Source organism: Pipra filicauda, unplaced genomic scaffold, assembly GCF_003945595.2.
Source record: "Pipra filicauda isolate LSUMZ 115617 unplaced genomic scaffold, ASM394559v2 scaffold501_size416358_pilon, whole genome shotgun sequence".
Classification (NCBI taxonomy): domain Eukaryota; kingdom Metazoa; phylum Chordata; class Aves; order Passeriformes; family Pipridae; genus Pipra; species Pipra filicauda.
In genome coordinates this window covers 249,937-264,639 of record NW_024104645.1, presented here as the reverse complement: position 1 = coordinate 264,639, position 14,703 = coordinate 249,937, and the positions used below count along the sequence as shown (strand labels likewise).

Genomic DNA, 14,703 nt, shown 5'->3' with positions numbered 1-14,703 from the left:
AATGAGAATATGTGAGTGACCAGCACTGAAAGCTGAAATTTGAGATGTCAAAGTTACTTAATTTAACATGACTGCAGCTATTAAATGACTGTGACAACAATAGCTGCTTTGAGTTGCTATTAAGGTGACTTTGTACGTAGCCTGATCAAGGCCAGTACCTTTGTCAGTTTTGTTTGGGTTTGGGGTTTTTGTGGGTCTGTTTTTTGTTGTTTTTACAGGTTTTTTTGTTTGTTGGTTGGTTGTTTTTTTGTTTGGTTGGTTTGGTTTTTGTTGGGGGTGGGGTTTTGTTTGGTTTTGTGGGTTTGTTTGGTTTTGTTTTCTTTTGGTTTTTTTTGCTTGGGTTTTTTGTTTTTATTCGATTCCAGGGACAGGGCCATGGCTGAGGGGCAGGATGTCTTTCAGTCCCTGTTGCTGGCTGGGATGCAGTGGGTACAGCACAGTGAGGTGCTTTTGGGGAGTCACCACCGAGCAGAGCTTGGGGAAGGACGAATCCATATTGCCCCTGTGGGATGCTTGGCCAAATCCTGCCCCTCTGCCTGGAGTTTAGAGGCAATCAGAGGGCCTGTGGCAGACCCAGAGCCCAGAGCCACGAGTCCAAACAGCAGTGACGGTGTGGAGTCACTGGTACCAATGGACACAGCAAACCCTTGGTGTTCCGGGAGCCTGGGAGCAGCTCCCTGGGATCACACACACAATGGACACACCCTGTGTGCTCACACACAGGGCACTCGCGGGTCTGACCCCATCCCATTCCGACTCCCACACCCTGTGTGCTCACACACAGGGCACTCACGGGTCTGACCCCATCCCATTCCGACTCCCACACCCTGTGTGCTCACACACAGGGCACTCACGGGTCTGACCCCATCCCATTCCGACTCCCGACACCAGCAGCTCCCAAAAGAGGGGCAGCTCAGGAAAGACCAGGAGCTGCTGGAGAGGGTCCAGCAGGGACCACGGAGATGATTTGGGGTCTGGAGAATCTCTCAGGCAGGGAGAGACTGTTTAGTTTGGAGAAGAGCAGAGAGGGGATCCCATCAACCCAATGTCCAAGGGGTGTCAGGGGAATCCCAGACTCTCAGCGGTGCCCAGTGACAGGACGAGGAGCGATGGCCATGAATGAAACCATGAGTTCCACCTCAACATGAGGAAGAACTTCTTTCCATGTAGGGTGGCAGAGCACTGGAACAGCCGCCCAGGGAGGGCGTGGAGACATCCCAAAGCCAGCGGGACACGTCCCCGTGTCCCCTGCTCCGGGCGGCCCTGCCTGCACCATCGGCGCTCGATTGGCCGCGCCTGGCGCGGGCGCCGCGCTCGGCGGGGGATTGCTCGGGCCTGGGCGGGCCTGGCTCAGCAATGGCGGACGAGGAGCTGGAGGCGCTGAGGGCCCGGAGGATGGGAGAGATCAGAGCTGAGCACGGGGTGAGAGATGGGGGAGATCAGAGCTGGGCACGGCGTGAGAGATGGGGGAGATCAGAGCTGGGCATGGAGTGAGAGATGGGGGAGATCAGAGCTGGGCATGGAGTGAGAGATGGGAGAGATCAGAGCTGAGCACGGCGTGAGAGATGGGAGAGATCAGAGCTGAGCACGGGGTGAGAGATGGGGAAGGGAGATCCAAGCTGGGCACGGCGTGAGAGATGGGGGAGATCAGAGCCTGGGCACGGCGTGAGAGAATGGAAGAGATCAAGCTGAGCACAGGGGTGGAGAGATGGGGAGAATCAGAGACTGAGCATGGGGTGAGAGATGGGGGAATTCAGAGCGAAGCACGGGGGTGAAGAGATGGGGGAAGATCAGAGCGGGCACGTCGTGAGAGAATGGGGGAAGATCAGAGCCTGGGCAACGGGGGTAAGAGATCAGAGCTGGGCACGGGGCCAGAGATGGGGGATATCAGAGCTGGGCACGGGGTAAGAGATCATAGCTGGGCACGGGGCGAGAGATGCCAGAGATCAGAGCTGGGACCGGGTGAGGCACCGCCCGTGCCCCCGCCCGGGCCGCTCTCAGCGGGTGCGGCGAACGCCCCTGGGAGGCTGGAGGGGAGCGGGGGATGGAGAGGCCTCTGGTGACTGAGGGGGCGCGGCCCGGCCGTGCCGGGGGCCTTGGCTACAATCGGCACTGCCCGGGACCCGCGGTCACCTCCCCTCAGCAGCCTTCCTGCCCTGGAAGGGTCCGCACACGAGCGGTCCCTCCCCCGACCTTGCTCCACACCACTCACTACTCCATGGATTACCTTCCAGCCATCTCGGTTTTCAGAGCTGAAGAGTCACGGCATGGTTCAGGTTGGAAGGGGCCCCTGAGGATCACCCAGTCCAACCCCACTGCCCAGGCAGGGTCACCCGGGGCAGGGCACACAGGAACGCATCCAGGTGGGTTTGGAATGTCTCCAGAGAGGGACACTCCACGCCCTCCCTGGGCAGCTCTTCCAGTGCTCTGCCACCTTCAAGGTGAAGTTTTTCTTCCTGTTGAGGTAGAACTTCTTGTGGTTTAGTTTATGTCCATTTCTCCTTGTCCTGTCGCTGGGCACCACTGGAAAGAGTCTGGCACCATCCTCTGACACCCCTGGAGATCTTTGTATGGATTTATATGAACTGGCAGTTTTGTTGTCCCTGTGAAGGCTCTCCCAGACCTCTGAGCAACCCTGTTCTCTTTCTGTACAGTTTCCCATCCAGTTTCCACCCTTTTAAGTGTTACCTGTAAAATCTGAGGTGCAGATTCTACATAAAATTCAGGTTTTTCCTCTTTGTTGCTTGCTTCTGAATAGTCATCACTAATAGTGACTTGGAAGTTTGTCCCCTTTTATTTTTCATATATATTAGTATTTAATGCAGGACCAGCTCTTGCAGAACCCCCCTTAATGACTTTTCATTGACTCCAGGAGTTAGACTTGATGATCCTTGTGGGTCCCTTCCAACTCAGAATATTCCATGATTCTGTGATTCTCTGATCTCAGCTGGGATTGGATTTTCTTTTGTTTTGATAAATACAAAGTGTTAAATTTAATTTCACTTATCCTTAACTTACCTTAATGGGTTTATAATGCTTTTGTCAGTTTTCTGGGCTTTGGGGAAGTTTATTAACCTACGCCTAAGGGGAAGGCAGTCTGTGGATAGATCCAGGAGCAGCACTCATCCCACTGTTGGCATCGCTGCATTGTGAGGAAAGCAGAGGGTGGCATTTTTATTTGCTGGGGCAGCAGATTCCCATTTCCAGGATCTCATCCATGGCCAGGCGGGTTCAGGCAGGTTTATGTTCCATGGATGCTGCTGGAATATTTAAATGGACTGTCCTGTGTGAAATGTTCCTGGACTGTGGTATTTACTCCGCTCTCATTCCTTAGGAGCCTCCTGGTGATCCATCGCAACAGGAAGCAAAGCAGAGGTACCAATGAGACTATTGAATTTTGGTCTTGCATCTAATAATAATTTTTAACCATTTACTCTGAGGTTTTTTGAGTATTTAATTTCTTTGGAAAACTCCCCCTCATTTGTTTTGTTGTTGGAAAAAACACCTTGGTTCTTCAAGGTTGGGAAGAGTTCGTGGTACAAATCTTGAAGGCTGGCACAGCTCCTCTCAAACTGCTGCTTTGTCCGAGTGACCACTTTGGGTTTGGCTCTGTTACTGCAGCAGGAACAGCCTTTCCTAGCTGGTTTGGTTTTTCTGGGATAGCTGTTGCAGTTAAAACTATGAAACAAAATGCTTTGTGTGGGAACAGTGTTTAGTATTTGTGCTCAGGGGAACACTGAAAACAAATGTTTGAAGAGCTGACTTGGCACACAGTCCAAGTTTGTATTGACTGAAATGCATAAACTAGAATTGCAGATAGTCAAATATTGCAAATATATGAAGACTTAGTGAAAAATGCCAGATACATAATGAGGTTTGGGTTCGTCTTGCCATTGCAAGGACTGTTCCTTGTGCCTGCTTTACCATACACTGCCTTGGGATGAATTCCACATGGAACTGAACACAGGATCCAAAGTGGGTAGTCTCTGAGATGTAATCATAAGCAGTAAGAAGGTGTAAGTATTAAATTCCATCTTGATTTCTTGGAAGACATTGCCAGCTGTGTAACTTCAATGTACATAGAAGTGCCCCTGAGGGGAAAAGCTGTAAAAGAAATCATGTAACTATAAGGTTTGAAGTGATCTTCCATGAATCAAAAGCGTTCTGTAGTTTGCTGTTCTGTACATGTTATTTTAGGTATTTGAAATCCCACTTTTAATGTGTGGTCCATTTTCCCTTACAGGGAAGCAGAGATAAGAAATACTATTTTAGCCCAAGTTCTTGATCAAGCAGCCCGTGCAAGACGTGAGTATCCAAGTAACTTTCTAATCAAAATTTCTCACCTGGTGGACTCCAGTGCTGCTCAAATCCAGCAGGTGCTTGTATGGAGGCCAGACTAGAAAAATACTGTTGTTGCTGAGAAGATAAAACTTGCAGCAATATCAGCGATTGGAGGGGAGGGTTTAACTGACATCTGAATAATGTTAATCAATTATTTTTTTTTATTAATAATAGGAATTTTAGGGAAAGTAAAAATTGGTTAATCTAATAATGAACAAATACTTTAAAGTAAGAAATATAACTGCCTTGTGTCTGGCATAAGTGAAAATGCTTTTTTCAATGTATTTCATAACCTTGGCATGAAGGAGACAATTTCAAAGGGACATTTGTCACTTTTTAATTATTTGGTGAAGGTATTTGAGAATGTTTTAAACCCAAATGAGCAGAGCCTGTTTTTGTTGCAGTAAGCAATTTAGCACTTGTGAAACCAGACAAAGCAAAAGCAGTAGAGAATTATCTTATACAGATGGCAAGATTTGGACAGCTAGCTGGAAAGGTGAGTATCTTTTCCCAGTTCTTTCTCACATATATTCATTTTCAAACCCAATTCACTCTAAAAAGAAAAAAGGATGTTTCTTATAGCTGTAAATTAAATAACTGAAAAGGCAATTGAGAACTTTTAAATATTATTATATAATTCCATCAAAAACCTTTCATAAGAAAGGAAATTGTGATTCATTGTTTTTTGATACTAAGCATTTCTCAGAATGTGTTTGTACAGCTGGTCTTTCACTCTCCTAGGTATCAGAACAAGGTTTGATAGAAATACTTGAAAAAGTGAGTCAGCAAACAGAAAAGAAAACAACAGTGAAGGTAAGCTCTCTTTCCTAAATGTGATGTTGTTACAAAACAGCAGAAAAATAACAGATATTGGACCAGTTTGGTTCAGGGCAGAACTTGGTATTTCCACCTCTCTGCCCTGCACTGGTGAGTGCTGGGATGGAATCAGAGCAGGAACATCTGCAGCTGGGGTGTGACACTGGCAGCCCCACTGGGAGGGGAGGGATGGGGGATGTTCTGCTCCAGGTAGTGCACTGTCAAATGCAGAGTGGGAAAGGCTCGTGCCAGCCTGGAATTACTGTGACCCCTCAATTTTCACCTTATCTGTTTCATTTTAGTTCAACAGAAGGAGAGTACTGGATTCTGATGAAGAGGACGATTATTGATACCACTGTAAGGCTGCCAAACAAACGCCTGGAGAAAGGCAACTTGCTGTTATCAGGCAGAACGCAAGACCTGAACATGTTTACGCTTCTTCACTTTTTTTTTTATTATTATTATTATTATAAAAGGCCAACAAATGAACTTGTAAAATAAATTTGAGAAGGGGGATTTTATAACTTAAATTTTTGTAGTCTCAGAGTCCCGAGCAGTGCGAGGTTCCCCACGGCTTCATGAGCATGAATGTTTTGTTGCCCCTTACACAGTGTGTAAGCTCTGCTTTCAGCCACTGCACACACTTAACTTGCTGCTGGTGGAGATACCAAACATAGCAGGAGCCAAGTGAGAAGCTGGGAACAGCCACTCTCCAGGAGTTTAAAATCTTGCCTCCAAGTCCCAGAAGTGTTAGAAAGGAGATTTCCTGAACCCCTGAAGGACCCCTGTCGAGCCATTCAATGGCTCTCAACTCCTTAGTAGAAATTTAAAAATAAAGTGAAGGCATCAAATAGAGTTTGGATCAGGGGACTCCATATCAGGCAGTCTGTGTAAAGAAATGGTAACAGCAAACAGCTGAACCACTGCTCTGTGAAGTTATTGGGCTATCTCCAAAAAAGCAAGTTAACTGTGTAACAGCACTGTTCAGACACTTGGTATCGTATGTTCTTAAAACTACCTCCACTTTTATCAAATGGCTGGAGTGTTTCTTACTGGAAAAAAAAAAAAAGACCATTTTCCTAAACTTTCTGCAACTCCTGCATGCATAAATTAAAACTGAACTTGTGCTACACCTTTATTCAAAAATATGGTTATGGAAGTTAGTAGGATAAATACTGTAATGTGTTGATAAACACTCTACCACCACAGACCCCTTATCTGACATAACAGGATCATGTATGATTCCACCTGCAGTGTTTTTTGGAACAGAATAAAATTATTTCAAGTGAGCACTAGTGGGTGTTTTTCATCTTGTGTGAATGTGGTTAAAAAAGTATTAAGCAGTTGTTATTTTTGTTTCATTTGAACTAGATCTGGAATTTTTCTTGAATATCGAGGTTATTCTTATAGGTAAGGACAAGTGACTTACTCTGGTTCATCTATAGTGTCACAAGAGGGAAGAAAACCTGGTTTGTCTCTTTCCTTTTGGGTCTTTTGGTTTGTAAGAGCTGAACATCCATCCTTTTTTTTTTTTTTAATGTGAATGGAGAGCTGGAAAAGGAGGTTATATGAAAATGTTCAATCTCACTAACAATTATATTTTGTACACCTCTGTGCCTTAAATCCAAAACCACACAACCTAATAATCTGTGAATGTGGGAGGGAAGAAAATCGTATTGAACTGAAGAGTAAATTCCAGGAGATCCTTTAATTTACAACTGGATACAAGGTGAAGTCTTCAAATGCCTAAAAAAAACCAAGCAAGGAAATCTGCACAACAGATCAATGCTTGGACAAAAGGACTCAAAGAAAACAGCATTTTTCAAGAGTTATTTTACTAGTTTTTGCTTTCTATCATTTGGCACAAATCCAAGGCACATCAGAAAATCATATGAACTCATAAATTATTAGAAAAATAAACACATTACCATCAAATCCAAATGTCATTTGACATTTTAACTCTTAGATTAAAAAGTTATTTGAAAAACCCATCAGTCTGTCTTCCAGCTTTGTACTTTGCCAGGCAGGTTACTAATACCACAGTTAAAAGAAAATTATCCATACAAATAGTTTGGAAATAGAAATAAAAGGCAAGCTGGATGTGATGAGCCAAGAATAAAAAATCCTGCACTGTCAAACCTGGCTTGTGCTATTTACACATAACTGAACAGTGGAAAATAAAGTTGAAATCTAAGCAGCCACCTCATAGTTCCCTGTGATCTTTCAGAGATCACCCCAGGGAATGGGGTGGGATTTGGCCTATTCCAACCAAAGCTCACTGATGAGAGAAGTACCTTTCTTATGGGAATGTCACCTTTTTAAGAGCAGTCCAGAGCAGGCTCTTAAGCAGTTCTGTCTGCAGATGTTGCCCAGGTTCAGAATCATGAACAGTGGTGCATTTTGGCATTACTTGCTTTAGAGGAAGGGAAAACCCAACTATTTTGTGTGTCCCTACACGCTTCTGCATTGTTTTTTATTAGGCTGTGAACAGCAAGTCCAAAGTTCAGCTTTGTCAAGGGCTCTCTGCTTTTTCCCCAGTATTTTGGCTCCTGTGTAGGAACTTGATGCTGCAGCTCTAATACAGGGGAGCATTGCAAGCAATCAGCAAGGATTGCATCCCTTCACATCAATAATGCAGTGCTGCAGTGTTATGCACTATTGTCTGCCCAGCTACTGAACTATACAGAAATATATACTATAATGGTTTGTAACATTACAATAAAAATAGAGACATTTCAGTTATCTCTGGCAATAAATACCTTGTTATCCAATATATCTTTTTATATATATATATATAAATATATTCTCAATGTAGTGATAAAAACTGAAAAATGCAAAAATTATTCAAAGACTTTTAAAACAAAGTGGGTGGCTGAAAAATACAATACAGGGTTTCATTTGGTTTACTGTTACATAGAATTTTTTAATAAGTGCTAAGTAGGATAGGAAAGTAATTCTGCTGTCTACATCCTGGTATGTCCCTGTTTGTGAGATCAGTAATGATCTGGCTGTTAGTTACCTCCACCATAAACAGGAGTCAGTCTTCAAAGTGCTAAAACATTCAGTTTGTGCTGCAGAGCTGTCCTGTCCTCTGCTCTGAGCACAGGCCTGCGAGTGGCACTGACGTCTTTGACACACAGTGAAAGGTTAACAGAACTCACACCACCGAGTTCCTCAGCTTTTGGCACCAAATTCAGTGATCTGAAATGGAGTCCTCACAGCAGTCTTGTGACTGTGAAACACCCAGACTGCCAGGGCTGGATGAACCACTGTCACTGCCATCCTCTGCTGGAAGGGGCACGTTAACTGTGTGTCTCCGCTGCATTAACTTGCTCCTGTGAGGAACTTCCATCGTGTCATCGTGTTCCACAAACTCACCACTGCTTCCTGTGTCCACACCCTCAACTGTGCTCTGGGCCAGCGTTCCCACAGACTTTAATTTGGTTTTATCAAAGCTTTTAATAGCCATCTGTGAGGAGAGAGGAAGGGGATGTTAAGAGCATTACCTACTTTCTTCATTACAAAGAAGTAAAATGAATGTTATAATTTTCACATCAATTGCATGGTATTCTTTATACTGAGAATGCAGCAAAGGATTAAAAATGGCAGACTTTGTAGGAGAGTAATTATACTTTGGCCATATATGAAAAAATAAGAAGAGGCCACATCAGTACCAGAACTGAAAACAGAACAGGCATTCCAAAACTTATTTTCACTGCGGTATCCCAACATCATCCTAACTCTTCTAAACACCTTTGGTAATGCAAGTCTCAAGGTACCTGAAATTAATAGCCCTTTCTTTTACTATTAAGAAACATGGAAGTAGCAATACAGACACGGTCAACCAGGCACTGCTGAAGGTAAAGGCAAAATTTCCCTGCTTCCAGTTGTTAGTGGTGAGGGAAGAGACACCCACCCCTCCCCCTCCTCCCTTAATGCCTCTTTTTGGTCATTCCAACTATTGTATCTTCCATTTCCACACCTGCTCCTGAGTTTTCCTTTACAGAGGGGGTGGCTCTCCTTGATTACTGGCACAACTGAGAGCTGTGTGGCTCGTGAATTCATTGTACAGCCACAGCTGTATGAACTCACCACAGCACATGGCTGAAGAGCTGTGTTTCATGGTCACATATTAGTTTTTTGACACCTGTGTAATGACATGACACACTGCATTCAGTGAGCCACAGTTATAAAATCTAAATCCCATGTTTAATTAAGTAGTGGAATATTATCATTAATACAAGAAATAAAAAATATTACAGCTTTATGGCATTAATTTGGCGTTCTCGAGGCTCTCTGCAAATGTTCAGTCTGCTAGGGGCTCTATGAAATAGAACAGTATCCCATTTTCTAGATGGACATGAGCAGCAGAGTCTGCATTTCCAAGGCTGTGTCAATCTAATGATGGGCAGCTGCTGGACTAACCTGGTCAAACCTGCTTTGTTTTGGACAGGTTAGTTTTTCTCTTGATTTAAGTGTGCTGACATGGTTCAGCAGAAGGTGCAACAAGAGCCAAAGGCAGTGTAAGGAGGAAGAGGGAGCACATGCTCTGGGTGAAGGGCAGCATCCAGCAGTCAGGTTGGTGTGGGGTGCCACCACACCCCCCAGCAGAGATGGATCTATCACATATATTTGTGTCACAGCTGACAATGCAACATGCACTTTGCTGTCACCCTTGCAAGCAGTCTCCTTCTCTTACAAGCAGATTTATGCAAGCCCTGATTTTAATCTACTGAAAAATGTGTCTCTTGCCAAAAGCATCCCTGCTTGGCTACAGCTCCTACAACCTGCACGGTTTTTCAGTCCTAGGTTTTGCTGTAATGACACAGAAAACAAGAGATGAAGCCTGCAATAAGAGGCTTAAGGAGGTTTAAAAGTAAGAATAAGGTGTTTAAGAGGTGTTATTGAAGAGCACCACTGAAGTTTGAACAACGATGAACCAGCAGCAATTTGCCAAACAGGTCAAGTGACTCAGCACCCATCACTAGTAAAGAAACTTTCCTCTTATATGTACCCACAGTAATAGAAAGTAAACATATTTGCTATATTATACAAATAATTCAAGCAAGTATTTCCACTTACCTGGTGCAGTAACTGATAGTCAAAATTAGGGACACTTTTATCTCTTGTTATTGTTCTCCGTAAATGTTTTTCTCTAAAGAAAATTTTAAAGAAATGAAAGAGATTAAATGTCTTTACATAAGCCTTTCATAAAAGCCTCTATCACAGAAGCTCCACAAGGTGGAACTCTCTCACCAGAGACAGGCTGCTCCCTTACACCACCTTTCCTGTATTTTACTACAGAATAAATATTAACATTAAAAAATATAATAGGCAAACCCCAACCAATGAGTGAACACTAACATTACATTTTTAAAGCTGTCTGGCTCTGAAACCCTTAAATGATGGTACACCAAGTATTAGTGCAAACCCAATTTTAAATACATTTTAAATACACTTGTAAGTGCTCCTTCAACTCCCAGTGAGCATTTCGTGCCCAGAACATCTGCCTGGGGATGTGAGCGTGCAAGCCTTGGGGGATTAACATCCACTGTCACACCAGCATGTGATGTGTCACCATGACTGGCCCTCTCTGGGCTTTATTAGCAGCTGTACTTCTTGTTCATGTATGGGAAACAACAAACATACTCTGAGGAAGCTCCTCTGCTTACTTGTTAAATCTGTTAATTGATTGGACCAGTTGAAGTTGTCTGCTTATGGGATCATCGGCTTTCTCACAGGGCTTAGAATGCACTGGGGGTTTAAAAGAACAGGCAGCTAAAATTACAACTGAGTCACGCTTAGGAATTAAAAAAACACAGTTCTGAACGAAAAGTGGTCTCTTCTGACACTAGATTTTAAATTTTACAGTAAAACTGTAACAGTACTAACTCGAATCAGAGTGGCAATTTGACTTTGGAAATTTTAAAGCATTTTAATTTGCAGGAGTAAACATTCTTCATCAGATTAGCATGACTGGCCAAGCTTCTGCAGAGACTGAATTTTTACAAACCTGAATTAACACACAGATGCCAAACATATCTTCAATTGTTCTTTTAGAACTATTCTCATAATATTTGAAAGAACTATCTCAATTTTAGGCATCAGTACACTGTGATTAACTGTGGCTTTCCATTAACCAGACATTCAAAATCTTTCCAAGGGTGGAAAGCAAGAGTTATTTTGAAAACTCATGGCCACTGAAATGGGCACTCCTGCTCCTCATCTTCCTAATTCCTGCTCTGCAGCCTCCCTGCCTGGCTCAGCACAAAACTTATGTCCCTTGCCCCAGGTTAGTGAACTCTACCAGCTTCAAAATGCACCTGAAACACTTGTGAGCCAGCACAAGGGGAGTAGTGGATAACCCAGATCAGAGGGTGAGAGGGGAGGAGGGATGGTAACACCTCTCTCCCGTGGCCAGAAGGCACTGCAGCAGCTCAGCTGCACTGTCACTCTGTGCCACGTGTCTCTGCACACTGACTGAGGCTGTGCCACATCCTGCCACTGCTCAAAGTCCTCTGCAAACTGTGCTGAAAGGTTCAGACAGTTCCCTCTCTAGCTCTTATTTCTGTCCCAAAATATGAGAGACAGTAATGAATGAGAAGGAACTTGTTAACTAATGCCCTGACCTGTTTCAGGGCAAATTAAATGACAAAGTCATTTAAACCTGTTTTACTTTGCACTGAAATGCACAGTTAATACACAGTTAATTATATAATCTCAAATGTGGTGTGTTTTTTAACTTTAAATGCTTCTGTATGTGAAATTTGCACACATACCCCAAAAAAGTGAAAACTAAGTTTGCAGCAATGTCATGAATATAACACTAAGTTTGCTGCAGTTACAGTATTCTAGGTGCTACCTATCATAAATATGCAAAATAATTGACAGTTCTTTAATTATATGTAAATCAATTACATTAAATATTTGATGTATTTGCATATGAATTCCTAAATCCCTTTTTATTCATACCAGTGGAAATATGACAGGTACCTTTTTTCCTTATCTTGACAGTAGCATGCTGCTCACTCTCCTTCTCTCCTTCTGCTGATGTGGGTACAGAGCTTGGTGCTGCTTCCAGCAACTTCATGATATTTGAGTTCTTCATTTTAAGAGTTTCCATATTTTTCACCATTATTAAAGAAAAACATCAGTACAATTTAGGATTTTAGTCTGTGCAGAGTGTGACAATTAATTGCTGCCAAAATGAATGTAACACACATGAAAATATCTCATTATAAACATAAACCTGAAGTTGTATCATTTTGAGTAGGGGCAAAATCAGTGTTCCACCAGTTGCACTGTACCAGAGCGATGCTTTAGTAGCCTTGACCTCTTATTTTAAACTATATAATTTATGGTTAAGCTAATTTCAGTTCAAATGGTAATACACATACTAAAATTGATTCAGTACAGAACTTAGTGGTCATTATGCTACATCTCAGGCTATTTAAGCATATAAAGAGAGGGACTATGCATCAAATCCCTTAAGGATGAAAAAATTCTGTATCATTTAATATTAGATAGAATGAGCATGTTATTGCTATTAATAAAGGGGAAGCTCACAGTTATCTATTGCAAGATAAAAGGTATGAAAAGGTTTGAAGGGCAGAAGGTGGTGGGTGGAAAAAGGAAGATTGCTGGCAGTGCAACTGATTAGTGAAATGTGTTCATTTGCCAGCATTTCTTCTGCTCTCTCTGCCATTACATAATTTAATGTAATTTTTATTTACATGTGTGCTTTCACTCTTTCTAGACTCATCCTTTTTGCCTAGGATAACTTATTTTAGAAAGAGGTTTCATATAATCATTTGTACGTTGTACAGTAAAGAGGCATCTGAAGTCTTTGTACCGCACGTGATTGTTCAACACAGAAGTCTGGCAAACATTGTCCTGGCAAACACTTCTATTTGCTGCCTTTCCCACGTTGTGCACGGGGAACTTTGGGAGTGGAGGTGCCTGCACTCACGGGCTCAGCACAGTCTGCAGGGGTGCAGCTCCTGTCGTTCCTCAGGTGCGTCAGGGCCCCGTTCTGCAGGAGCAGATCCACCAGGGCCTCGTTCCTCCCCACCACGGCCTCGTGCAGGGCTGTGTTGCCCTTGGCATTGGAAAGGTTCACAGAGGCTCCACGCTGGATGGACAGCAAAATGAAATCCCACTTAAAGAGGCAGGGTAGCACGGACTGGAGATGGCACATTATTCTGTTTTCCTCTCCTTTCCCATGCAGGAACAAGGACAAGGCAGCAGAGTCCTCTGCAGTCACCATAAGCCATCTGATCATATTATTTCCTCCTCCCTCATAACCACAACTTCCTGGATCAGCTCACTTCATTTTTGCATATATCTACTATACAGTCCAGGTTTAGGAGATACTTAAAAACCCCCCCAAACTACAATAAAAACTCCTATGGGATAGAATCATAAGCCAGAAAACCCAACACCTGCCACATAAAAGTTCCATAAAAACAGCTAACTGTACAATAGTAAGCTAATATTTATGTAATTAAAATCTGTGAAAGGAAGACATTGAAAAGAATGAGTTAACAAACCCTCTTTCTTTTTTCTCTGAGTAGTTTTGACAGAAAAAGGTCAAACTAAAAATACTGATCCTGAGTACTGGGTAAGCACAGATACCACATGAGAAATACCACCCTGAACATTCTGTTTTCAGTGAATCTTACCTGTAACAACAGGGCAGTAGTCTCATAGTGGCCATTCAAGCATGCATAAATTAAAGGAGTATTTCCATATATATCCTTTTTGTTTTGTTTAGCATTGTAATCCATCAGACACTTTACCACCTATGGAAAGAAAAAACTTTTTAATTTAAGGTACCAGCTAACCACAATCATGCAGTGAAAAGCCCCCCCCTACTTTTTTAAACCATTTTTCTGGAAATCTAGATTGAGAAAGGGATGGAAGAAAAAAGGATGGAGAAAACAAGTGTCACATTTGCCAAAGAGATGACAACCACAAACAACTCTTCCTATCAGATTAATTTTAACACACACTTTTAAAAAACCCCAAAACTTAAGCAACTTCAAGAAAGGCCAGAAAATAAAACTCGAGTTATGTGGAAAATATACATAACCAATAACTAACCCAAAGATCAAAACCAAACCACCACAGCAGCAGTACCCATCAGACTTTTCCCAACTCATAAGAACGCTTGGAAGGAGTTCTTTATGTTGTAAATATCCCATGAACTAACCTTCATTAACCTACAAGTGCAAGTTGTATTCTTGTTTTTTCTTGCTTCCCTAGTGCTTTTGTCTTCCCATCATCTTCACAGTTCTTTTTTCCTCCTGCAGTCCTCAGCTCCTTATTCTTATAACCCTAGTTTTCCACTTTTCTGCATCTTCCCATTTGCTTGTCTGCCCCTGCTTTTTCATGACTGTTTTTCTTTCCCTCTCACTTACTCTTCCCTCCTGTATTAAAACCCTACCCTCAGTGAGGGACGAGGTTATCTGCTACCCTCAGAGCTCAAACTGGCTCATGAGTCAAAAACACAGCAAATATTTAATACTGTGGCTACTGAAGATACCA

At 42.9% G+C, this 14,703-nt stretch overlaps 2 protein-coding genes across 6 annotated transcripts in view; one reads left to right on the top strand and one right to left on the bottom strand.

Annotated features, from left to right (window-relative positions):
* The first annotated feature begins 1,327 nt into the window (after nt 1-1,327).
* On the top strand, nt 1,328-6,447 carry PDCD5 (programmed cell death 5). 2 transcript variants are annotated; one of them, XM_027729585.2, is made up of 6 exons: nt 1,328-1,422; nt 3,335-3,375; nt 4,244-4,305; nt 4,746-4,837; nt 5,083-5,154; nt 5,460-6,447. In XM_027729585.2, exons 1-6 carry the CDS (start codon nt 1,357-1,359, stop codon nt 5,505-5,507), a joined length of 381 nt encoding a protein of 126 aa, XP_027585386.1. In that variant the 5' UTR covers nt 1,328-1,356; the 3' UTR covers nt 5,508-6,447. The 2 variants fall into 2 exon arrangements, with proteins under 2 accessions (XP_027585386.1, XP_039242729.1); XM_039386795.1 differs by lacking the exon at nt 1,328-1,422 and adding an exon at nt 1,529-1,592.
* Nucleotides 6,448-6,975: 528 nt separating this feature from the next.
* The window catches only part of ANKRD27 (ankyrin repeat domain 27), a 54,609-nt gene continuing 46,881 nt past the window's right edge, over nt 6,976-14,703 (bottom strand). For 3 of the 4 annotated variants that reach the window (XM_027729579.2, XM_027729578.2, XM_027729577.2), the window contains exons 24-29: nt 13,839-13,958; nt 13,127-13,288; nt 12,151-12,259; nt 10,830-10,911; nt 10,240-10,312; nt 6,976-8,626 (exon numbers count right to left, since the gene is read on the bottom strand). In XM_027729579.2, the coding sequence (XP_027585380.1) occupies nt 8,351-8,626; nt 10,240-10,312; nt 10,830-10,911; nt 12,151-12,259; nt 13,127-13,288; nt 13,839-13,958 (822 nt within the window). In that variant the 3' untranslated portion in view covers nt 6,976-8,350. The remainder of the gene's footprint in view (nt 8,627-10,239; nt 10,313-10,829; nt 10,912-12,150; nt 12,260-13,126; nt 13,289-13,838; nt 13,959-14,703) is intronic. The other variant, XM_027729580.2, reaches the window with a different exon arrangement.

Excerpts from the sequence above, each read along its gene's own strand:
- PDCD5 (XM_027729585.2), top strand. The coding sequence starts at position 1,357 with ATGGCGGACGAGGAGCTGGAGGCGCTGAGGGCCCGGAGGATGGGAGAG. Across the intron at positions 1,423-3,334 it reads AGATCAGAGCTGAGCACGGG|GAGCCTCCTGGTGATCCATC; the intron begins GTGAGAGATGGG and ends CTCATTCCTTAG. Across the intron at positions 4,306-4,745 it reads TCAAGCAGCCCGTGCAAGAC|TAAGCAATTTAGCACTTGTG; the intron begins GTGAGTATCCAA and ends TTTTTGTTGCAG.